The 25,274-nt window shown below is 58.2% G+C and overlaps 1 protein-coding gene across 1 annotated transcript in view; it reads right to left on the bottom strand.

Moving 5' to 3' along the window:
- RGS12 (regulator of G protein signaling 12) overlaps positions 1 to 25,274 on the bottom strand; it is an 82,876-nt gene that overhangs the window by 54,248 nt on the left and 3,354 nt on the right. The window contains exon 2 of the mRNA XM_077750595.1: positions 13,743 to 13,859. Within this exon, the coding sequence (XP_077606721.1) occupies positions 13,743 to 13,859 (117 nt within the window). The remainder of the gene's footprint in view (positions 1 to 13,742; positions 13,860 to 25,274) is intronic.

The following is a 25,274-nucleotide window of genomic DNA, read 5'->3' as shown; positions in this document are numbered from 1 at the left end:
CTGGGCCCCCGGGCACCCTGCTCACAGACCGACAGTTAGAGGCTCTGGCAGCAGAGCCGGTGGGGTGTGGAGCCACCCTCTGCCCCCCCATGCTCCCCCTTGGCGCCGCGTGCCTGCAGGAGCGCCCCCTCGCAGTGACCCTCTTGCTGCCCTCTTCCCCGCGGGCCCACTCTGAGCCAGAAAGAGCTGCAGTGCCCACCACTCGCCCACCACCTTCCGATACCACCCTCGGCCCCGGGGAGGAGAGAGCTTCGCATTTTCTGTTGCTTAAAATACAACCCGCACAACCAGATTTTAACACTCATGCGAACAACGTATTTGCCAGTTTGAGCATTTGCAAAAATTTCAGAAGGGATCCAAGTGATGTACAGAGGCAAGTGCAAGGGCAGCTTCTGCAGGACCATTTTGGTCGCCGGGAATAAGAAGCAACATTTCCTAAACCTGGCCTGAACTTGGCTTGAACTTGGCCTGAACTTGGCCTGAACTTGGCTTTTACACACCAGACGGTGCGCGGTGCACAGGTGTGTTCAGGTAACCGGTGAATCCGTCCATTAAGGACAGGGTATATCCGAACTTCACTTTTCCATCAAGGACAGCCGGGGGCGGCCACGCAGCGGGCACGCCCGGAAACATCAAAGCCACTCCCCGCCCTCCCCAGTGAGCTTCAGCAGAGCCTGGGCTTTTCCAAACGCACACTCCACGTTTCTACAATACAGTGAGACGTGCACTTACTGCATCAGGTTCCTCCTTGACCCACCCAGCTGGCCGGTTTCTGTTTTCCGTTTACGAGGAAGGATGAAGCCCCCTGCCCACCTCACCCCCACTCCGGTCACTTCTGAACCCGTGTCCCCGCCGCCACCCAGAGGTTCTAGTCAGATGTCAGGGAGACAGCAAAATGCAACCTCCCTCAGAGGAGAAGGAGTTTAAAATCGGTACCCCGTAATTAGTGACATTTACATCCACACAGCACAGCCACGAGAGGAGAATAAAAAGTACTCTCGTTTTAAATCTCAACCTTCTTTTCGCCTGGCTCCCCAGACCTTTTTTGAGAAAAAGTTTCCTAGTAAGCTCAACTTTATAAGCTCTGATAATAATCAATCATTGAACAGGATTACCAGTAGCTCCCTGTGTGTGTGCACGACACAAAATCAGTTCGCTACGTTTTAAAATATTACATACACAGTGGTAATTTAAAGAGCTGGATAGATTTTGATAATCCAATTGAAACTTAATACTTTGCCAAAATTAGCTCCCTCGGTCCTCTTTACAATCTGTTAGAATTGCCGCGGCAAGGACAGGAAGCCACACCGATGCTCTCCGGGGGGACTCAGGGCGCAAGCAGCCGGGTCCCTGGGCGGCTGAGCCGGACTCGCCGGGACAGACCCAGCGCCCAGCCTCGCCCCGTGTCCCGCGGTCCCGGAGCCGGCCATTCACGGGCGCAGGGCTCACATTTAGCTCCCGATGCACACACAGAAGTGCTTTCAAAGTTCACACTGAAAAGCTACCATTCGCTGAATAGTCGGAAAACAAAGCAGTAACTGAGATGCCAAGGTTAATTCTCAGAAAAATTCTGTTAAACGGCAAGAAACGGCGGGAATGACTTACCTGCTGATCACTTAAAACGTGCGTTTCCTTTGACAGCCCTTTCCCCAAATTCATCTTAAGACAAGAAAACTTCCAACCCACACCGGGCACGCGGATCTAAACTACACCGCCTGACGCGGCCGCGTGCCTGTGCACGCCAGGGAAGTTTAAAGACATTTCAGATGAAGTTCCACTCGGCTCCCTCTGTAACCCATGGCAACAGGACACTGCAGGAAGCTGTGGTTTGCCAGGGAGCCGGGCTCCATCTCAATTGTCTCATATTAAANAAGGCCGTTTACATAAGTCAGGCTGTGAGATCATTTTTAAAGTATTTCCTCTACCAAATCAGAAGAATCAAACTTGAGCTGATAGGGCTAATTCTCAGTCAGCCCAACAGCTGCAGAGAATTTGTTTTTTTAGCAGCGTGGCGCAGTTCACAGCCTTAATTACAGTTGCTGACGGTTCTATTATAAGCCTCCATATGCACGGGTTTATGTGGTGCCAACCTGCGGAATCGGCCGGGTTCCTAACGCCCGTCTCAGGCATCTAGCTCTGTTCCATGATCTGCCTCGTCTGCCTTCCGATGCCTGACACAGCCTCAGGGAGGGGGCCCACGGCAGATCCCCGTACACCAGGGGGAAGGAAGGAAGGAAGAAACTGGTTCCAGAACCTAGGTATCACTGCAGAATCACCGGTAACGTTCTGGAGACCTAGGGGTGACCTGCTCACCACAAAGTGCTTCCTTGCTGTCAGAACCCTACGGCCCTGGGCGTGAGGCTCTCGTGTGCGTGGGCTCCGGGGCTCAGCTCCCCCTGGACCGCCAGATCGGAGCAGACCTCGGGAAGCATCCTGCCCGGGGTTGCAGACGCGATGCCCACAGGGCCCAGAGGCTGGGATGCCGGCCCTCAAGGTTGGGGTCGGGCCATCAGCCGACCACACTGCCCGTGCTGAGCCCGCCCTTCCTCTTGCTTTTCCGTGGGAGACACAGGAGCACTCCCAGCGGGAGCGTTCGGTACAGAGGATCTGCAGCAGGGAGCACACGGCTCTGTGTCTCATGCACAGCTGTACACGGCCTGCCTGAAAGGTGAAGACCTTACAGACCATGGGCAGCAGCTCAAGCTCCTTCGGACTGCTTTTCCCTAAGGGCCCACGCACACCAGAAGTGTGACTTGACAACGTAGCGCAAGGGAGGGGCAGAAGCCTCCAAGCCCGTCCACACCACCACCACTGAGCCCAGGAAGTGCCTGGGGACAGAGCGCCGCCCAGGGCTGGGGGGGCGCAGGGAGGGCTGCGGGGAAAGGGATGCCAGTGACAGAGGCGGGGACGGGATGGCCCCCAGGAGGTGGGCAGGGGCGCCCCGGCTGCCCGCCTCCGCCCTCTGGTGGCCATGCAGAGAGAGAAGAGGCCGTTCCCAGAGCACCATGTGGTGTAAACCGCAGACCGGCAAGGCCGAGACAGGACCCGGCCCGGTGGGCACAGGCCACATGCAGCCCTGCCCTCCCCACGCCTGACACTCATGCCCTGACGTCACCCTCCAACACGCGCACACACGCCCATACAGGTGCACTCACACACGTGCACACGCACACACGCACACTTTCAGAGAAAACACGCTGGAAGGTTTCCACGGGTGGCCGGGTCAGCCCGTGACTCTGTTACCCCCGTTACCCCCCTGATCTCCAGGGGCCCGCACTACTTGTAGCTTTGGGGAGAGGACAGTGGCCTCCGGGCCAGAGCGCAGGCCAGCAGCACCCCAGCCCGAAAGGCCTGCCAGACCCGGGACGACCACCAGTGACGGACACGGGAGCCAGACTGCAGGACGGGAGGCCACGCCCCAGGGCACACGGCAGAACTTAAAACCCAGCACCCGGGCGCTGAGCCGTCCAGACCGCCGCCCGGGTGCCGGACTCGTTCTCGTTCTAACGGCCTCAGACGAAGCGCCCACACCCCAGCAGAGGAAGCCCACCCTCACCTCGTCCGTGTGGTCCGTCCCGCGTGGCCCACACAGCAGCCCGCCCCTCTTCGGCTCCACTCCTCTGTCCCTCTGGGGCCTTCTGTGTCTCCCCTTTGCTGTCAGTCTGCCCTTCTCTGCTGTCTGCAGGGCAAGGGGAGGAGGGGATGGGGGCAGGAGTCTGGGACAACCCCCCACCTGCCTCCTGGGGCCCTCAGCCCCCAGCCCAGCGCACCTTGGCTTGGAGGGGTTCCCGGGCTATCAAAGCGTATGAGAGTCCCAGCAGCTGCTGAGAGCAAGCATCCAGGACTTTCTGATGCGCTCGCCGTCGCATCCCCCCTATTCCGACTGTGTGCTGACCCGCTGCCTGTTGGGGACCAGCCCCTAATAAAACCAAGCGCGGGTCTGAGCACAGCAAGAACCTGGTGGCGGCGGTGCGGTGCGGTGCTGCGCGGGCTGGGGCTCAGCAGGACGGAGCGGCCCAGAGGCCGTGGGGAGAGGGCCCCGGCGCAGGTGGGGGGAGCCCTTGGCCCCCCACCCCAGCCTGCCTGGCCACGTGAGCTGGAGCGCTGGGGCACCCCGGAAGGAGAGCTAGGGGCCGTGGTGGGGGGTGCTCTGGCCCAGGAAGCCAGACGGCAGGAAGTAGGTACCAAGCAGCTAGAGGTGAGTCACTGGGCTGGAGGGATCCCAGAGGGCCTCTGTGCCCCGAGCCTGCCCAGGGGTCTGTCCTGAGAGGCAGCAGAGGCCCCGTGGGGGGCTGGGTCGGGCAGCTCAGGGAGCACGTCAGGGGAGGGTCCGGCCAGAGCGCACAGACCAGGGGGAAGCAGAGGGCGTGCCGGCGGGAACACAGGCAAGCCAGGCAGAGAACCCTCGTTCTCCAGGCTCGGCCACCTAGAAACTTCTGAAGGGGCCCACCCAAGAGCTCCTCCTGGATCCTGGATCCCCTTGCCCCCGCGGCCTCCCCAGGTGCTGCTCACTGGTCCCACCCCAGCCCGAGCTGCCTCGGGAGGGGGAGGGGCATCTCCTGAATGCCCTGGACGCATCATGCCTTCCTTGGCCTTCTGCCATCCCGGGACCCGGAGGGAACACACGCACTCTGCACAGGTTCAAGTGCGGCAGAGGGAGATGAGCACAGACAGCAACTCCACCTCAGATGAAGGGCCGCCCCTCCCCACTCCTCACCCCCCCCACGGAGAAGTCTGGACAAGTTGGAGGAAAATGCATGGCCTCGGCGCCCCCTGCTGTCCAGGCCCTGAACTGCCAGTCCCTGCTAAGCACACGTGGGCCCCTGCACGGTGCTCCCAGGGGAGTGGGGTGGGGCTGTGGGTGCTGAGAGCTGGAAGGAGCAGCAGGGAGCTCCCCATGGGGCTCTGGCTCCAGCGAGGGAGGGCCCAGGGGCAGCAGGGCACCAAGGGCCCATCTGGAGAGACCATGAACTGAAGGACCCCAGGGTCTAGAGAACAGTGAGGTCCCCTCCCCTCCCGGGGCCGAGCTTGGGCATGTGGCTTTCACTAGGGTGCGGCCAGCTTGCTTGAGAGTAAACACTTCCAGTCTGTGGGTCACTGTCTACACCACCCAACTCTGCCACTGTGAGAACAGCACTGACGCCCCAATAAAGCTTTATTTAGGAGACAAGCCTATGGCCTGAGGGCCACCGCGTGCACACTCCGGCCCTCACCACCGCCTTTCTGCCCAGCCCCGACCCCTCCCCTCTCCTGCGCTCAGCTCGCAGGGCTCCAGCACCCAGGGCTCCAGCTCCCAGGGCTCCAGGGCTCCAGCACCCAGGGCTCCAGGGCCCCAGCACCCAGGGCTCCAGGGTCCCAGCACCCAGGGCTCCAGGTCTCCAGCTCCAGGGCCTCTCGGGCCACTGCCTCCTCGGTGACCGTCCACCACGGTCATGACTAAAATGGGCACCTTTTTAAAACATACAAGCCTCCCCTCGGACATTTCTATAGCCTGACTCAGTCCCTGACCCCACCCCACCAGGACCTTGCCCTGTCCCGCCTTCTGTCAGCAGCTCCTCTCTGGCTCTGGGGACAGGCCCCCGGCCCCGCCTCCATGCGCCCCTGCCCGGTTCCTGCTGACACGCCAGCTCTCGCTGCAGCCACCCCCGCGTGCAGGCCTCACCACAGCCGTAACCGCGCCTCCCCGACGACGAATGGGACGGAAACCTTCTCCGGTGTGACGCGCCATCAGGCTGTCGTCTCAGAAAACACCCCCCTGAATCTCCTGCCCACCCTTCTGCGGTAGCGCCTCCCCCTCAACCCCCAGAACCCCCCACGGATGTGCGTGAACGAGGGGCCCTGATGTTCGCCGAGCCGGAGCACCAGCCTGGGCCTCGATGGGTCATGCCCACCACCACGGGGCCGTGAGCCCGCACTGCCCTCTGGTAGCGCTGTGCCGCCTTCACGCTACAGCCGCACTGAGCTGTGTCCCTGTGGCATGAGAACGTCGTCCCTTCCTTCTTCCCTCCCACCCTCCCTCCTTCCCTCCTTCCTTTTTCCCACGTGGATCTATACTTATTCCAGCACCACTGAAAAGACCACACTCGGCCCTTCTCTGCACATAGCCCGTGTCCACGGGGACGGGGGCTACCTCGGTGCCCGCTCTTCCACCCCATCTGCCCATCTGTGTGCCACACGTACGCTGTCTGCAGCTGCTCTCACTGTAACATGCCTCAATAGCAAAGAGCGGAAGTCCTCCTACCCATCCTTCTTCAGGAATATCTGGGCTGCTGGGGGCGCCTGGGGGCTCAGTCGGGTAAGTGTTGCACTTCGGCTCAGGTCATGATCTCACAGCTCATGGGTTTGAGCTGCGCGTCGGCTCTGTGCTGGCAGCTCGGAGTCTGGAACCTGCTTCAGATTCTGTGTCTCCCTCTCTGCCCCTCCCCTGCTCACCCTCTCTCTCTCTCTCTCTCTCAAAAATAATAAACATTAGAAATTTTTCAAAAAAAAGGAGTATCTTGGCTGTTCTTGACCCTTTGCATTTGTGTGAAAATTTTAGAATTGTCTTAAGTTCAACAGAACACCTGTTGGATTTTGATTAAATTTGTACTGAATCTGGGGGTACCTGGGGGGCTGTCAGTTAAGCATCCGACTCTTGGTTTCAGCTCAGGTCACGATCTCAGTTTCGTGAGTTTGAGCCCCACGTCAGACTCTCTGGTGACAGCACAAAGCCTGTTTGGGACTCTCTCTCCCTCTGCCCCTCCCCCATTCGTGCTATCTCTGTCTCTCTCAAAAATAAACAAACTTAAAAAATTGCATTGAATCTATATGCTATTTTCCAACCGTATCCACAGCTGATTATCATGTATCGACTGTACATCCAGCAACCTTGCTAAGTATTCATTAATTTTAAAAACTAACCCATAGAGGCACGCCTGGGTAGCTCAGTCAGTTGAGGGTCTGACTTCGGCTCAGGTCATGATCTCACAGTTCATGGGTTCGAGCCCCACAGCAGGCTCTGTGCTGACAGCTCGGAGCCTGGAGCAGCTTCAGATTCTGTGTCTCCTTCTCTCTCTGCCCCTCCCCTGCTCACGCTGTCACTCTCTCTCTCTCTCTCTCTCAGAAATAAATTAAAAAAAAAAATTAACCTAGAGAATCTTTTATTTTCTACGATACCACCGTACTGTATGAGAACGTTTTCTCTAAAAACATTTTTTTTTAGTTTATTTGTTTTGAGAGAAACAGAGACAGCATGAGGGAGGGAGGGGCAAAGAGACAGGGAGGGACAGCAAATCCCAAGCAGGCTCCGCACCATCAGCACAGAGCCCGACGTGGGGCTTGAACCCACGAAATCGTGAGATCATGACCTGATCCGAAACGGAGAGACGCTTAGCTGACCGAGCCCCGCAGGCGCCCCTGAGACCAACATTTCCATCTTTCCTTTGCGGTCGTTAAATATCTATTGTTTTTATATCCTCCGTCTACTCAGACGTGCCACAAACTTGGCATAGGAGTGGTCACAGCACACACCTCGCTCTTGCTCTTGGTCTCAAAGGGAAAGGCTGAGTTAGCTGCCCGCTACGGGGGTTTGATAACCTCATCAGATTCAGGAAGTTCCCTCTAATTCCTATTTTGTTAGGTTTTGTTTTGCTTTGTTTCTGCTTTTACCATGAACAGATACCGACTTTTACCAAATGCTTTTCCTGCTTCTGTTGAGGGGATATAGGATTTTCCTACTTTACTCTGTTACTGTGGTAAATTATGTTGATTTTCAAGCGTTAAACAAAGCATCCTGTCCTTGGAGTAATCGTGAACTTGTGCTCATGTTATGATGTTAAGTGCTTCCACCTGTGCTCACCTGTGGGCAGCCGGCCGGCCCCTCCCGCCCCTCCCGCCCCTCCTCTCAGGTCCTCATCAGGTTTGGGGCTCAAGGGTTCGGAGGCCTCATAAGCGGAGTTGGGAAGCAACGTTCTTCGTGTATTCTTCTGCTCGTTGCGTCCGTTAACTTCCTGGGTCACTGAGGTCTGCTTCCGCCCCCGTCACCGCAGCCCCCACTTCCCGCTGTCTGTTTTCAGCTCTCCCTCCCTCAGCAGGGCCTTCCACCCCTCCCTTCCCATGCGGGCATCGGGACACTCGAGTGTGGCGGTGGGGGCCCCTGGCTGCAGCCCCGCTCCCGACCTCCACGCGTCTCCCAGACGTGCGGCCGCCACCTGCCTGCCGCCGGCGCAGGACCCGTTGTCCTCTGCACCTGTGGGGCCTGGCTTTACGGTCCGGCACGCGGTCAACGTTCAGAAACATCCCTGGGGGCGGCAGAGAGAGTGTGTTACCCGGCGCGGCGCCGCGTGTGCGCCCAGGAGGCCAAGCTGGGGGTCATGGCTGTTCAGATCCTTTCTCTTCCTGACTCTGTTCTGCTCTGGCCGCCACTTACGAAGCAGGGAGGGTTAAAATATCCGCTGTAGCAAGTCGCCCACTTCTCCTGCTTGTACCCATTTTTGCTTTAGATATGTTGAGACCATGCTACTGAATGCATTCAGTATTCAGGAGGAGAACTTCTTACCGCCTCCCCCCACTGCGAAGGCTCCCTGTTCAGCTCTAGGAAAGCCTCCCACCTGCAAGCCCGCTCCGGCGTCAGCGCGGCGGCCACGGCTCTGATCAGTACCGCTCGGTGCGTCCTTTCCCATCTTTTTATTCGCTTTCTGTGTCCTCAACTTTTAGACGTGTCTGGAGCGAAGAGTATAATCAGACTTTTCATGCAATCTGACTATCTTTTCTTTTTAACTGGAATATCTGATTCATTTAAAATCGATGTTCTTGGGGCATCGGGGTGGCTCAGGTGGATAAGAGTCCGACTCCTGCTTTCGGCTCAGGTCATGATCTCGCGGTTTTGTGGGTTCGGGCCCCATGTCGGGCTCTGTGCTGACAGTACGGGGCCTGTTTGGGATTCTCTCTGTCTCCCTCTCTCTCTCTGCTCCTTCCCCACTCACACTGTCTCTGTCTCTCTCAAAATAACTTGACTGTATACTGACACAGGGGACCTGACCCCACTGCTCTGCCCAGCTCTCCACCCGCCTGCTGTCCCCTCTCACATTTCTCACCGGCTGCTGAGCCGACTGTTCTTGACAATTCCGTTTCTTCTTCTCGCAATCTAAAATTGCTCTTATTTTACTGTCTCAGGCCACCCTGGCGATCACGGCATGCGCTCTCAGCTCATAAAACTGAGAGTGAACCGAAACCTCTGCCCTCTTCCTAACCGCCAAGGTCACCTGCAGCTTGTCTCCCACGTACCCTCTCCAGCGCTCACACTCCTGCGGTGCTGCCATTTGACCGTATACATTTTTAAGCCAAACAAAACAGAGTTACTCTTGTTTTATACAGTCGCCACTCATTTGGATTGACGCGCACCCGTGGTATTTGGGTCCCACTGGGTCCTCGCTGTCCCCAGGCTTACAGAGTTCTACATCTGAGTCTACCTCTAGGGGACCCCCATGTCCCGGGGGTCCCGGACGTGGACTCGAGATGGTACTTATGAAGGGAAGCTGGGCTGGTGGGGGGGGCGGGGCGGGCCCCTGGTGGGGTAGGACAGAGAGACAATGCTACCCACAGGCCCGGGATGATTAAGCGCCTCCTGAAGGCTGACGTGAAAGCCGGTGCCTCTGGAGAGGGGACCGTGTGAGGGTGTGAAGACCAAGAGGTCGGGGACAGTCTCAGAGGCTGCCCAGGACCCCTAACGAGTACAGACGGGAAGTGTGCGAATGAGCTTCCTTAGAAACAGCCTTATCAGTGACGAGTGTTAAAGAAAGGTAGTTGCAGCTTGTACGTTTTGAAACCTTTATGCAAAAAAATTAGCAAAGATTCAACCCTATGTCCTAAAGGTACCATTTTAACAAACGTGAGAGGTCCCATACGTGGTAGAAAGACCACGGCCTCGCAGTCTAGTGTGGCCCTGGGGACGTGCTGCGCCCCCTGCAGCTCCGGCTCCGCACAGTAAGGCAGAGACATGACCATCTCCTCGAGGAGCTGATCTGAAGGTCAGAGATCGAAGCCCGAGCTGCCCGCCGCCCTGGATCCAGGGCACAGATGCCGGCGAGCACGCGGGCAGTGTGCAGCGGGAGGGCCCAGGGCTTCCGCTCGGGCGAGGAGAAGCGAGCGGTACCCAAGGCACCTGGAGGTCTGACCACGGGCTGCCACCGCGAGCCGGGCTAGTGCCACTTCTTCACCCCTTGCAGGCTCAGACCCCCTCCACGACCCTTCTCCCACGAATATCCAGCCAACTGGCCAAGAGGCTGAACCGAGAACAGGGGCTTCGTCTAGACCCCCTTCCGTGGGAGCTTCACTCACCCCTGCTCCTTCCACCCAGCGTGGGGGCCACACCGGACTCAGTTCTGACCGCCCCCCAGTCACCACGAGGTGGCCCCGCACCGCCCAGCTCCAGCCTCCGGCCCGCGCCCCCTCCCTGCCCACGACCCGGCCCTGGCTCTGACGACCCTCCCAGGCGCAGTCTAGGAAACCAGGCGGCTTTAAAGGCTCCTTCCGCCTCTAACATTCAAGGATCCCAGTTTCACATCAAAACACAAGCGAACCTACTATTTGAAGCAACAATCACCCAAAGTCTGTTTGCTCCAGTTTACTGTCACTCAGTCTGTAAGAATTTATCTTATTTAGATTTAATTTTTAAAATAGAACCAACCAAACAGATATGTGCCCAACCGTGTTCACACAGGATTACCCACCGCCGCCAAATGTGGGAGAAACCTAAGCGTGCGCTGGCGGAGGGACGGACAGACACAAGGCGGGATGTCCACACGACGGATGGAGCGGGTAACAAGGAAGGACATCTGGGCGCCTGCCACGCCGGGGACAAGCCTGGGGACACTACGCTCGGTGAGACACGCCAGACGCAGCAGCACAGAGCCCGTGTGACTCCACTTAGAAAGGGGCCCAGGCTAGTGAAAAACTACAGAGACGGGGGGCGCCTGGGTGGCTTAGTCGGTTAAGCGTCTGACTTTCGCTCAGGTCATGATCTCGCGGTTCGTGGGTTCGAGCCCCGCGTCGGGCTCTGTGCTGACTGCCAGCTCAGAGCCTGGAGCCTGTTTCAGTCTGTGACTCCCTCTCTCTCTGACCCTCCCCTGCTCACGCTGTCTCTCTCTCTCTCCTAGAAATAAAAAAAAAAAAGAAAAGAAAAACTACAGAGACGGGGCGCATGGGGGCGGCAGGGACTCTCCGTGTTTCACGGGGACACAGCTTCAGATCTGTAAGATGGAGAGGGCTGGGGACGGACGGTGGGCACGGCCACACACGCTGAGAATGCTTTTTTTTAATGTTTAATTATTGTGAGAGAGAGAGGGAGTGAGCTGGGGACGGGCAGAGGGAAAGAGAGAATCCAAGCAGGCCCCACACTGTCAGCACACAGTCTGATGTGGGGTTCAATCCAACAGATGGTGAGATCATGACCTGAGCCAAAGCCAGGAGTCGGGGTGCCCAGCCACTCAATGCTCCTAATGCCGCTCAACCGGACACTTAAAAATGGCGAATTAAATACATGTGTAACGAATGACTCCCTAAACAGAGGTGGAAATAAGCCGCAAAGATTTTTCCAAACATTTATTTGACAGAGGACCTGTGTCCAGAACATGTGTGTATACACACACACACACACACACACACACACTCTTCTTAAAACTAGAAAAGGACACGAATAGGCTAATGCAAAATGGAGAAAACTCGAACAGCCGAAGAGGCCCCCACGGGCCACTCGGCCTCACGCACCGTCAGTGAAATGCCGAGAAAGAAGGCGCCATTTCACCGAGATGGAAAAATCCCAGCGCGACAGCACCGAGGGCGGAGGAGGGTGACAGGCGCGCACGTGCCGGTGACCCAAGCGTGCACGGGAACGGTCACTGGGAGGGGCATGTGGCCACACCCGTCACCCACATTCTTCCGCCGGGAAGCCCTCCCTCCCGCATGTGCCCACGGGGCCCCGAGCACAGGTTTCGGCTTCCCAGCGGGGGCCCGTCCACGGCGGGACGGATGCACGCCCAGCACGTCCACGGCAGATGCCACAAGACAACGTGACGGGACTGGAGGCCCGCAGGCCAGGCGGTGTTTTACAGGTGGCAGAGCAGGATGCCCGGTACCACCGCACCTGTGCCGGGCGCCAGGTGGAGCGCAGTCAACCCGGCNGAGAGAGGGAGTGAGCTGGGGACGGGCAGAGGGAAAGAGAGAATCCAAGCAGGCCCCACACTGTCAGCACACAGTCTGATGTGGGGTTCAATCCAACAGATGGTGAGATCATGACCTGAGCCAAAGCCAGGAGTCGGGGTGCCCAGCCACTCAATGCTCCTAATGCCGCTCAACCGGACACTTAAAAATGGCGAATTAAATACATGTGTAACGAATGACTCCCTAAACAGAGGTGGAAATAAGCCGCAAAGATTTTTCCAAACATTTATTTGACAGAGGACCTGTGTCCAGAACATGTGTGTGTATACACACACACACACACACACACACACACACACACACTCTTCTCAAAACTAGAAAAGGACACGAACAGGCTAATGCAAAATGGAGAAAACTCGAACAGCCGAAGAGGCCCCCACGGGCCACTCGGCCTCACGCACCGTCAGTGAAATGCCGAGAAAGAAGGCGCCATTTCACCGAGATGGAAAAATCCCAGCGCGACAGCACCGAGGGCGGAGGAGGGTGACAGGCGCGCACGTGCCGGTGACCCAAGCGTGCACGGGAACGGTCACTGGGAGGGGCATGTGGCCACACCCGTCACCCACATTCTTCCGCCGGGAAGCCCTCCCTCCCGCATGTGCCCACGGGGCCCCGAGCACAGGTTTCGGCTTCCCAGCGGGGGCCCGTCCACGGCGGGACGGATGCACGCCCAGCACGTCCACGGCAGATGCCACAAGACAACGTGACGGGACTGGAGGCCCGCAGGCCAGGCGGTGTTTTACAGGTGGCAGAGCAGGATGCCCGGTACCACCGCACCTGTGCCGGGCGCCAGGTGGAGCGCAGTCAACCCGGCGGGGCGGGGCGCCCAGGGCCCAGGGAGAAGGGAGGCGGCTGGGCGGAGCAGCGGGGTCCTCAGGGCGGAAACCCCGCGTGCGACGCTGTGGTGGAGGCTGTGCGACGTGATAACCTGTCCACAGCCCGAGACTGACAGCACAGGCAGCCACCTCTCTCGCGAGCTGTGAACCCAATGAGAACGCGTCCGCCCCACCAGCCCGCACCACACGGGTGCAAGGTGGGAACGGCCGGGGACACGGGGGGCGCGGGGGCTCTGACCCTTCCACTGACCCTTTCCGTAGTCCTAAAACTGCTCAGATGGCCGAGTCTATTCATTTCTTTAACGAATATGGATAAAGGAAAAGAACTCGGTATCTGTGGCCTGTCTTTAAAGAGGGGCAACGAGGGCCCTTCTCTGAATTCCTGTGAGGCCGAGTCAAGTTCACGTCTATCACGTTTACAGCTGCACAGGCCGTGGGAAAGATGCGGTGATGGTCCGCAGCCGTGGCGGGGAGGAAGAGGCCGAGATGTGAGAGGAGACGATCTGCAGACATGGGGGGAGGGGGGAGCTGGGGGGGAGTAGGTAGAAAGACCCGGATGTGCACGAGAAGCCCCCCCACTTGAAAATCAGGGCGACCCGGGAGAGGAGGGAGGGGAACGGGACCCAGTGGGATACAAAGAAGATTCAGATGTAGGATTGACGTTCATTCTTAAAAACCTGATAAAGAAAAGAACTAAAATTCAATTACCTCAAGGTCGTCAAGGGAGCGAGTGATACTAAATCTCTTGGATCTTCCAAACGATCTCCGAGCAGAGGTGCGCTGAGAAGTCTGAGTGAGTCCAACTCCCCGCCCAAACTTTGAGCCCTAAACACAAAGAAAAAGTACATGGTGTTACCTTCTTGGGCAGCGAGGCTGAGTTCTGCCTGATGCCCTGCGCGGGGATGGAGGAGAACCATCTCACACTCTGTGCACATGACCCCAACCAAAACTCCAGAGTTGAGGGGCGCCTGGGTGGCTCAGTCGGTTAAGTGTCTGACTTCAGCTCAGGTCACAATCTCATAGATCGTGGGTTCGAGCCCCGCGTCGGGCTCTGTGCTGACTGCCAGCTCAGAGCCTGGAGCCTATTTCAGTCTGTGACTCCCTCTCTCTCTGACCCTCCCCTGCTCACACTGCTTCTCTCTCTCAGATAAATAAAAAACGTAAAAAAAAAAAACCCTCCAGAATTGAAAATAAAGGTCACCCCAGGATCTGCATGCATCCACTCGGCCACTGAGGTTCACAGCCAGAGCAAATGAAAACACACGGGTGAAGCACTGGGGAGGCACCGAGGATATGGTAGAGAAGTAGCGATTAGCGTGAAGATTATGCTTTTCCATAATTTCACCGGCATCTGAGGAAATTAAAGAGGCTCCAGACAGGGGCGCCTGGGTGGCTTAGTCGGTTGAGCGTCCGACTTCAGCTCAGGTCATGATCTCGCAGTTCGTGGGTTCGAGCCCCGCGTCGGGCTCTGTGCTGACTGCCAGCTCAGAGCCTGGAGCCTATTTCAGTCTGTGACTCCCTCTCTCTCTGACCCTCCCCTGCTCATGCTGTCTCTCTCTCTCTCCTAGAAATTAAAAAAAAAAAAAAAAAAAAAAGAGGCTCCAGACAGTCAGCTGGTGTCTAAAGCCCAGATCAATTCAGGTGCACGAAATAGCGGGCCATTAACACATCGTGTTCTTTCGCTGGGAAATGACCGGAATTAATTCCCTGCCATTATGCTGCACCCGGGATCTGGGGCCAGCACACAAGCCATCCCATTTCAAATGTAAAAAGCATCACAGCTGAAAATCTCTGGTTCCCGGGGACTTGAAATCCTAAAGTGACCAGTTTCAGGCACAGAGGAAGTGAGCACGTCTGCTGCAGGCAGGGAGGCCCGCGGACTCCCCCTGCCTCCCCCCGCAGGAGAGCCCGGCCCGTCTTGCAGCCAGAGGCGGGCTGTGGGCCGCGTTGGGCCGAGCGGTCCTCACGGGCGCTCTCGCCCCCACTGTCCCTTCCGGTCCCCGACCACGCCTGCACCCGGGCCACTCGCTGCCGGTGGAAGGACACACACCGGAACCGCCGTCACCTGCCTGCCGTTCCTGACGCGGACTCGAGGGGCCCTCCAGCCACGGTGGCCTCCGAGGGGGCAGTGGTCCTGAGGCTGCCGAGCGCTCTCTCCTCCCCCCCTTCCGGCCGGCAGCCCCCTCTCTGCGTTGTGCTCACACCCCGAAACGGGCTTCCCGCCTCTGCCCCCCAGTCGCTCAGGCCCGAACGGGAGCAAGCACCTTATTTTGAGTCCTTTGATTTGTATTGAAAAGTCACATAGGCGTCGATAGCAACGGCCTTCGTTTCGTCCACTCTGCGTGGCCACGGGCTCTCGCACGTGTTTCTGGCACCGGCCACCGGCACGGAGCACGGGGCGCGCAGAGAAGCACACGCCGGGCCTCTGGCTGCGAGGGGCTCAGCACCGTGGGTCCTCCTGAGAGGCCACCTGACCCTGGAAGACACCAGAGGCCGCCGGAGGCTACACTGTGGACCGCGACTGCGGGTCAGGACCGCCGGGAGGCTGAGACAGAGTCCGGCTCCTGGGGAGAAGAGGAGGCCAGGCCGGGGCAGAGGCGGGGCTGGGACGCAGCCCTCAGCACGGGAGGGGTGCTTCAGCCAAGTGGTCTGAAATAGAGCGTGGGAGCTCAGTACCCGGCAGCCTGGCAGCCGTGGGCGNAGGGGGGCAGAAGGGGGGGAGGGGGAGACAAGGAGGGAGGGGGAAGGAGGGACAGAGAGAGAAAAGGGAGGGGGAGGGAGAGATAGGGAGTGAGGGAGAAAAAGCAAAGGAGGGATGGGGAAGAAGGGGGGAAGGAGGGGGAGAGGGAAGGAGGGGCAGTTGGCGAAGAGCGAGGGAAGGAGAAAAAGAGGAAAGGGGAAGGAGGGAGGGGGGAGGAAGGGAGAAGGAGGGAGGGGAACGGAGGGNGTCACACCAGCAGCAGCAGCAGCAGCAGCCGCCGCCCTTTGCCCTCTACCCCAGGCCACCTTTCCGGAGGCCACCCCCAACGGCGCTGCCTGCGGGGCTGCCCGGGGGCCCCTCCGAGGCTGCGCGTGCTCCCCTCCCCTCCACGGGCACAAACCGCCCCAGGGAGCAGGGCGCTCCGTCTCGGGGTACCCACTGCCCAGCTCAGGGCTGGGAGAAAGAGCAAGGACAAATGAGAACAAGTCATGGTGGGACCTAAGCGCCCAGCGTCAGGGAGCCCGTGGCCGACGGGCAAGGGAAGCCAGGCGGCCATTCGAACGCGTGGCTGCAGCCTACGTGGCCACGCGGAACCGTCCTCAGTCTATCGCTGGAGCAAAGGAGCCTCCAATGCGTACAAGACGAACCCTCTGAGCAACTCGTAGATTTGCTGTTCTGCAGGTTTATCTGGGGGAGGGGTAAGGGGCACATGGCTTTGTGACAGGAACAAAGTGTCATTTTTAAGCCCAGGAGGCCACAGGGGACACCCAGGCTGGGACGGCCACGTGGGCCACGTCACACGCAACCGGGCCACCCCCTCGCAGCCCACACCTAGTCCGGCACGCAGACCTGTGGGCCTTGAAACGTAAAGGAGAAAGAGAACCTTAACCAGCCAGCAGCCAGAAGAAAATCCCTACAAAGAAGTGACTCGAGGGGGCAAGGTGGTGACACGTGACACACTTGGCCACCTCACCACTTCACCCACAAGGAGAACCTCGAGCGTGTGTTTCCACTGCCCCCCCCCCGCCCCGTGTGAAGCGAAAGAAGTTCCCACATGTAACAAACAGAAAACCCCCACTGATTCGGCACGAAGTAATTCGCTCTGCCCACACGCCACCAGAGGGGCACGTAAAGTGGCCAGGATGTCAGCCGCTCCCTCAGCACCAGCTCCCTCTTCAGCTGCTAACACCTCAGCACAAATGCTCCAGGAGGCGAGGGGCGACGCCAGGTCGCGCGGTCACGTCCGCGTGGCCCGGCCACAGGGAGCAGAGTCCATCTCGCTGCCCCAAGAGCCAGGTACAAAGCCCGACTTCAGACATGGAGAGCACGGCCCGACCACCGCCATCAACCTCAGCAGCACGAGGCCAGGCTTCCAGAAGAACGAGAGGGCCCTCCCGTGCACCAGGCCCTGCGGGGGACTCGGAGAAACAGCCCACCTGCTACTTTCGCCTCCAGTCACTGGCGGGGGCCCCTTCCTGCACCCCAGTCAAGGCTGAGAGGGGTCAGGGTCTTTCCAGGGAGGAAACCCCAGCAAACGGGGGGAGGGCAGAACCCCACGGCCCAGGGTGCCAACCGCCTCTGCCACAGGGCACCGACACGGAACCACCCACGGAGCCACCACTTTCCGTGGCTCATGTTAGCACAAGCAGTGCCCTAGACCCGCCAGTCCAACCCCCTCAATCTCCACGAAAGAACGTGGGGGTCAGGGAGGCTCCTGCCCAGGGTCACCTGGCTGGAGGCCTGGGGTGAGCCGTGGACCAACCACTTTTTAGTTATGATTAGAACTAGGAATTCCTAACCCAGGGTCTAAACGCAAGGCCATCAGCCCAGTGGGGCCAGGGCTGCACCTGTCCTGCTCACTAATGCCCCCACTTCCCACCAGGCCTGGTATGTAGCAGGGACTCGGTAAGCACTTACTGAACAAATAAACTCTAAAAAATGGGACAATTTTTTTTATGTTTTATTTATTTATTTTTGAGAGAGAGACAGTGTGTGAGCAGGGGAGTGCGCGCAGAGAGAGAGGGAGACACAGAATCTGAAGCAGCTCCAGGCTGAGCTATCAGCACAGAGCCCGACGCAGGGCTCGAACCCACCAACCGCGAGATCATGATCTGAGCTGAAGCTGGACGCTCAACCGACTGAGCCCCCCAGGCGCCCCTGTTTAATTAGATTTATTTTTAGAGCCTTCCTTCTGTAATCAGTTCTGGGACATAGGGTCTGTGTCCCCTTCCCCTGGTCAGCTGGGTCCCCTCAGGCTCTGCCTGCAGGAGTGCTGGGGGCGTGGCCAGGCGGAGGAGGAAGGCCCGGGCCCCTTCCTGTCTGCTCCCCGCAGTTCCTCACCCCTACCCAGCGATTCTTTCCCCTGCACCTCCTGAGCCCAGTTTTCGGCTCCCCCCTCCCCCTGAGTCAGTCTCACAGCCCCTCAGACCCTGTGTAGCTACGTCCGAGGTCGGGGTCCCGCGCCAGCAGCCCCCCATCTGGCTGCTGAGGTTAAATCACTCCTTCCTCTTTGCACCCCTGTCCCAGTGCTGGGGTGCTCCCCCTTCCCACGGTGGCATCTCCTGGCCTCTTAGGGTCTTTTTCTGCCCTTCCAGGCCTCTGATGCCTGGTTAGAGGTTCCTTCCATGAAGCTCTCCCCGCTGGAAGAGCCGGTGTGGCCTTGCTTTCTGCCTCCTTCCTGCCTGATCCACAGGAGCAGGAAGTATGTCGGCCAGAAGTCTCACACCTGTAACAGCGGCAAGAGCAGCAGCCCCACGGTCACCCGGAGACAGAAGAATAACTAACTGCCACCCACCTTATTCCATTCATCAAGATCACTCCAAAAAAATTTTAAGAAAAAAAAAAGAAGAAGAGACTATTCCCGACCTCAGGATAGCGATGAATGTGGTACATCCGCACTGGAAATCCTAAGCAGACTGACCAGTCGGTTGACTTCAAGGTCAAGAGCTTCTGTTCACTGAGTCCCCACAAAGCACAAACTGAAAACACAAGCCACAGCTGAGTCGGTGCACACGCAATGCAAGCACCAAAGGATGAGGAGCAGTGTCTATAGCTTCTCCGCGTCAAGGCAGGAGAGGACCCAGTAGCAGCAGGCGCAGGTCTGCTTCTTCACGAGCACAGCCGCCGGGCATATTTTCCATCCACTGGACTGGCACGAGCGTAGGAAGCCTGGCGGGCGCTCTGGCGAGGGCGTGGCGGGCCCGGGCACTCCCGCTAGCGGCGTGGGGCTGTCGAGAGACCGAGATGGAGAACCTGGACCCACAGGCTCCCCGGTCTCGGACTTGGCCGCTAAATGATGAGAAACAGACAGGGCAAAGTCCAGGACAGACTCACCTCCCCGGGGTCAGTCCTTACATTTCAGAGGTGAGATGGTACGTATGTGGGGAGGGCGGGTCGTGCCCCCTCCCAGACACATTTATCTACATTACAGAGGGGAGGAGGGAGAACCCAGAGCCCTCCCTTCCGTCTCCAAGGACACTTGCTCAAAGAGCCAGGGTCTCCCACCCCGTCAGGAGGAGGAGGGAACGGTGTGCATGTAAGGTCCCCGATTCCCTGCTGCGTGTAGAGTGACACCCAGTGTGGCTGTCGTCAAGCTCAGGGGAAGGGCTGAGCACCAGGGACAAGTGTGGTTCTTGTAAGTCAGTTATTAAATCTGTCCCTGCTCCGGAGACGTGGCGTGTCCCATCAACACACACAGGGACAGACACTACAAACTGTGCAAAGATGAGCCCCGCTGCAGACCTGCCCTTCCGTCCCGGGACAGACCCCGGGCGGCTCCTTGGCCCGCACAGCCGGAGACGCGGGCGTGCGCGGGAGGTTCCCTGCAGCAGCACCACGTCTCTGCCAGCTCAGTGTGTGCGTGTGTGAGAGGGTGTGTATGTGTGTGTGTGAGTGTGTGTATGTGTGCGCTGGCACACTCACGGGGAAGGGAAGGGGCTGCAGCTGCACACAGTATCGTGGCTAGAACGGTGAAACGATACTGTATGACTGCGGAACAAGTCGTCACCACTGTTACAAAGCCCACTGCTAGGGACTCGAGCCCTCCCGAGGCCCGCGGGAGCACAGCAGTCACGGAGCTCAGAAGACTGCGGCTTCCCGGGAAACCACATAAAACCACAGCAGGGCGGTAAGCGGTGTCTCTGACCCTCCGCCTCTGTCCTGCCTCCTCCGGGCCCCCCCACCCCCGCACCTGACCCTCATCCCCACAGAGCGCCGACCCCCCACGCGGCGCTCTGCTGCTCCAAAGGGGCTCCTGGCGCGGAAGGAGGGCTGCGGCCGCGGAGGTCCCTGCACCATCGTGTCCGTGTTCATGGGCGCCGGCCTGACGCTCCGGGCCCTCTTCTCTGTCTGCTTCCTTCCCCTCCGATGTGCGGCACTGCTTACACAGGGTGGTGACCAAAGCCACTCTTTGCAGAGGGATGACATCCCGGAGCCCCAGTGTGGCCTGTTCGGTACTCTCCGGAGCTTTCCTTTACAGCCTATTTTAAAACTTCCTCTCATTGTGCTGGAAGCTGCGCCAGACCCGTCCGTGGGCCAGTCCTCTCCTGGCTGACCGTCGCTGAGCCGGTCACCGGCTGGGCCACACGAACACAGCCTCGGGCGTCCAATGCCTGGCCTCTCACTTCGCTCTTCGGAAAAGAATTAAGAAAAGTCATCTTTTTCTCCGAAGGAATTATTTTTAGCAAGTAGAATATGCTCATGTGCCTGTAATAAAAACTCAGAATAACAGAAGACACATGAAAGTGTCCTGGACCCGTCCCCAGTTTTGCCTTCCACCCCCGAGGTAGCGCCTACTGTCAGCTGGAGCGCTTCCTCTCAATTTTTCTACGTATTTACATATAAACATATGTACACTTCAGTTTTTAAACTTATGTACCCTTAAAACATACAGGTTTAGTTGAGGGGTGTTGAATTTTTTTACACAAAAATGGGATGATGCTGGAATTGCGTACTTTTGTGACCCTTTTCACCTCGTGTGCTGCGGGAGGTGGAGGTGCGTGGACCCACCGCGTGGGGCGGAGACCTCACGGGCCACGGGAATGTGGCTGAGCGGCTGACAACTACCCTTCCAGCTGCCCTGCGGGGGGTAGGGGGCCGCCCCACCCGGCACCACAGGGACAGGAACATGGCTTCGGCTGTGGCTCCCGGCCCGCTGGGACGCGGAGGACACTATCTTTTTTTGTTTATTTATTTATTTTTTTAATGTTTTATTTATTTCTAGGAGAGAGAGAGAGAGAGAGAGAGACAGCATGAGCATGGGAGGGTCAGAGAGAGAGGGAGTCACAGACTCCGAAATAGGCTCCAGGCTCTGAGCTGGCAGTCAGCACAGAGCCCGACGCGGGGCTCGAACCCACGAACCACGAGATCATGACCTGAGCGAAAGTCGGACGCTTAACCGACTGAGCCACCCAGGCGCCCCTGTTTGTTTATTTATTTTGAGAGAGACAGAGAGAGCGAGCGGGGGAAGGGCAGAGAAAGGGAGAGAGACGGTGACTCTCGTGAGCGCAGGGCTCGAACTGAGATCATGACCTGAGCTGAAATCGAGAGTCGGATGCTGAGCTGCCTGGGCCCCCAGGCGCCCCGGCGTGACACTAGCTTGCACCTGGAGTTTGGGTGCAGGTCACGGGCAACACACCACAGAAGGAGCAGGGTGCCCGGGCGGCCTGCCCACACCTTCTTGTCACAGATGACACACTCTATATACAGTGTTCAGACCACTGTTAAATTAGTCATGTGGAGACAGCATATTACTTTAAAAAAATTTTTTTTTAATGCTTTATTATTTATTTTTGAGAGACAGAGAGAAACAGAGCGATTGGGGTAGCGGCAGAGAGAGAGGGAGACACAGAATCTGAAACAGGCTCCAGGCTCTGAGCTGTCAGCACAGAGCCTGATGTGGGGCTTGAACCCATGAACCATGAGATCATGACCTGAGCTGAAGTCAATGCTTAACCGACGGAGCGCCCCAGGCGCCCCTACTTTTAAATGAGTGCACAAAGTCTATAGCATTTTTTCACTGTATTCAATCAGTAGGGTATTTATTAGGCGCCCACCATCAATGACCATTTGGAAGGACTCGCCGCGGGCGTGTCTGAGGCAGTGCTCCCCAAACGCGATGCTCCCAGGATGCCCCGCGCACAAGTGACTGAGGTCCCAAGAGCTTTTGTCTCCGTGGACATCATCTGTTGACATTTTCCATATTAAACTGATATATTTAAAAATATTTATTAATTCACTTCAAAAAACAATAAATCCTTGAGGTAGCATCATAAGTAACATATTTTCATTTAAAACTTCTCCAGAATCCATTACATGCAAAGTTCAAAAATGGATTTTGCTACTTGACCAGATATTTTAATTACTATTACTCTGAGGAGATCAGTTTTCAAAGAAGCAGAAGTAAATACTCCAAATTCAAATGAAATGTAACTGAATCACTTTGATGATACAGACAGCATTTCAAGGTCTCGGCCATCAAGCCCTCTGTGGGTCACACGCCCCGTGAGCGCGTCCTGGCTACGGACCCTCAGCAAAAAGAAAACCAGAGGAAACAGGGCGGGGAATCACTCAGTTATAAACACCAGTTAGCTCTCCCCGGTGCCACAGGCTCAGGTCCCACCCAGGCCGTGCCTCCAGCCTCCCTTCCGGCCTCCAGGCTTCTGTGGGGGTGGGGCTCCCCCTCCAGGGGGCTGTGGCAGCAGCAGAGGGAGGGAGGGAGGGAGGAAGAGAGGGCCACGGTCCAAACAGGGGCTTGCTCTGGTCCTGGACGTCTTCCAGGGGGTGGTGAGCGGGTGCTGCGCCGGCTTCCTCGGGGCCGGCCGCCCAGCCCGCAGTGGCTCTGACGGGTTCTACACTGTCTCCGTGGGGACAGTGCACTCAGTCAGCACAGCACGGAGCTGAAGCCTGGCGGTGTGGCCTTGAGGAGCAGCCTCCCAGCTTCCAGTCTCGCCCCTGCTGTGGGCCCTGCCCCAGGGTCCCCGAGAGCCATCCCCTCCCGGCAGCGCATGGCCTTCCGTCTGGTTAACGCCCGCCCGTCCAGCCACCCCCCTGCTCCAGTCCCGGTCCCCCGTGCGGGTTCTGCCTCCAGGCGGCAGCCTGATTCTGCGCCCAGCAAGGCCCTGGGGCCCCCGCTGCAAAGAAGCGGGCCCCAAGGTGCGGCACCCCACTTCCAGTGCCTCTCCGCCGTTCCCACACGGCTCCCTCTGGTCCCCACTTCCGGGCACGCCCCTCATCACTCCCGGCCTGTCCTCCTCACCCGGACAGGCCTCCAGGGGGGACCCCAGGAGACCACCTCCCAGCCTCTAGAAGCTTCCGCCGCTCCAGCAAGGGAGGCTGTGGGATTAGGCTGAGCTAAGGAGAACCCGCTGAGCAAGGTAAAAAGCAACCGATAACCCTCAAGAGGTCACAGAAGGACCCAACAAACACCGTTCGCTACCTCGTATTCTAAGGTGAACTGGGGGCCCCAGCACCGCTGCACAGGAAACAGGCTCAGCAGGACAGACTGCAGGGCAGTCTCGGTCTCAGCACTTATGTGCACTTGAACTTGTACAAACCCTCAAGTCCTGGATCTGGCCGATAAAAACCTGACTTTCCTTGTCGGTAAGATAAAAACAAAGACACCCGGCCTGACGAGCTCACAGAATCCCTCGCCGGGTCAACCGGGTGAGCCTGTCATTTTCCAACAGAAGAGGCACACGGATGCCACCGCGCTATTTCCTTCTGGCTCCAGCCCAAGCCACGCCAGCCAGGACCTCACTGTCACTACGCCTGCGTCCAAGGCGAAAGAGCAGCCGGAGGCCCTCACAGATGCACTCACGGCTGACAATGTGACAGCGAAGGCAGCGTCGTCAACAAATGGCACCACAGCACTGGGACGTCCACGTGCAGAAAACACACGTGACCTCCCCCGCTTCACAGAAATGAACCCTGATGGGGTCACACATCTAAATGTGAAATAAAAAACCATAAAGCTCAAAGGTGACACAGGAGAAAAGCTAGAGGACCTCGGTCTGGGGGCCCCGTTCACACACAACACCGAAGGCACGATCCACAAGAGTCGATCAGCTGGACTCCATCGAAACGACAAAGCTCTGCTCTGGGAAAGACCACGTCAGAATGACACAAACTGGGACCGCGGGCACAAGACAAGGGAGCAGCTGAGAAGGTGGCCGACACCCGACGTCATCAGGGAAATGCACGCCAAAGTAAAGGTGCAACTCCACCGCACACCTGTCAGAACAGCCAAATCCAGGACTCTGAGCCCCCACGTGGGGCAACAGGAGCTCCCAGTCACGGCGGCCGGAACTCAGAATCATCGGTGCGGCCACTTAGGGAGACGATTGGGCAGCTTCTTATGGAAGCAAACAGCTACCCTCTGATCTGGCAATCATGCTGCTCGTATTTACCCAAAGAAGCTGACGACTTACATCCACACCAAACCCTGGGCTCAGGTGTGAACAGCCTCTTTATTCATAATCACCGAAGCTCAGAGGGAACTACTGTCCTCAGCAGGTGATGGACACGTAAACTGCGGTCCATCCAGACCGTGGAACATTATTCGGCGCTAGAAAGAAACGAGCCATGGAGCCAGGAAGAGACCTGGGGGAAGCGTGGACGCACATGCCTGAGAGCAAGGAGCCAATGTGAGAAGGCTGCACGCGGTGTGTCATCTACAGGACAAGGCAAAACCGTGGGGACGGTGAGGTCAGTGGGTGCCAGGGGCTGGGGGTCGGGACGGACAGACAGGGGCAGCCCGAGGGCGTTCAGGACGGTGACCCGCTCTGTGTGAGACCATAATGGTGGATCCACCCGCATTACACACGCATCTAAGCCCATGGAAGGCTCAACACCGACAGTGACCTTGACGTGAAGCGGGGACTCCGGGTGATGACAACGTGTTGGCGGAGGTTCGTCAGTTGTAACGAGGCAGCTCTCTGGTGGGGGCGCTCAAGTGGGGGGAGGGGGCAGAGGGTATGTGCGAAATGTCTGCACTTTCTCACGTTCACTGTAAGCCTAAAACTGCTCTACCAAAATTAAATACAGAAAAAAGAAGCCCGAGGTTTGAATCATGACCCTGCTTCGTCCTGTTATGCCTTAAACCTCAGGTAAGTCACTTAGCCCCTTGAGGAGTGGCCACTTCACTTGCAGAACCAGGGCCACAGCACCCCTGCCCCAGGGCTCCCCGAGGTCGGAGCCACACTGGGAGGGGTATGGGACGGCGCGGCGCTCCACAGCGCGCAGACAGGGCCTTCATCTCGAACGAGAGCGGGCGAGGGGGGCACCGGGTCCACAGAGAGCCACACAAATCGGGTTTCTCTCCACCCAGGTAACCATTCACTGACTCGCCAGCAGCGGAGATGCCCCTGTAGGACACGCCTCCAAAGAGATGCCGGGTCTTCCCTCCCCTGCCCACCCGGCCGGCAGGTGGGAGAGCCCACACCACAGGTGGCTGGTGGGGGGCAAATGGGAAGGAGCCAAGCAGGGGCAGCCGCGCCCTGAGAACCCAGATCCCTTGGGGGGGCGTGGGGTGCACGGAAATG

This window comes from Crocuta crocuta, unplaced genomic scaffold (assembly GCF_008692635.1).
Source record: "Crocuta crocuta isolate KB4526 unplaced genomic scaffold, BGI_CrCroc_1.0 scaffold179, whole genome shotgun sequence".
Taxonomy (NCBI): domain Eukaryota; kingdom Metazoa; phylum Chordata; class Mammalia; order Carnivora; family Hyaenidae; genus Crocuta; species Crocuta crocuta.
Note: the sequence above shows the minus strand (reverse complement) of the source record. Positions and strands in the feature narration are given on the sequence as shown.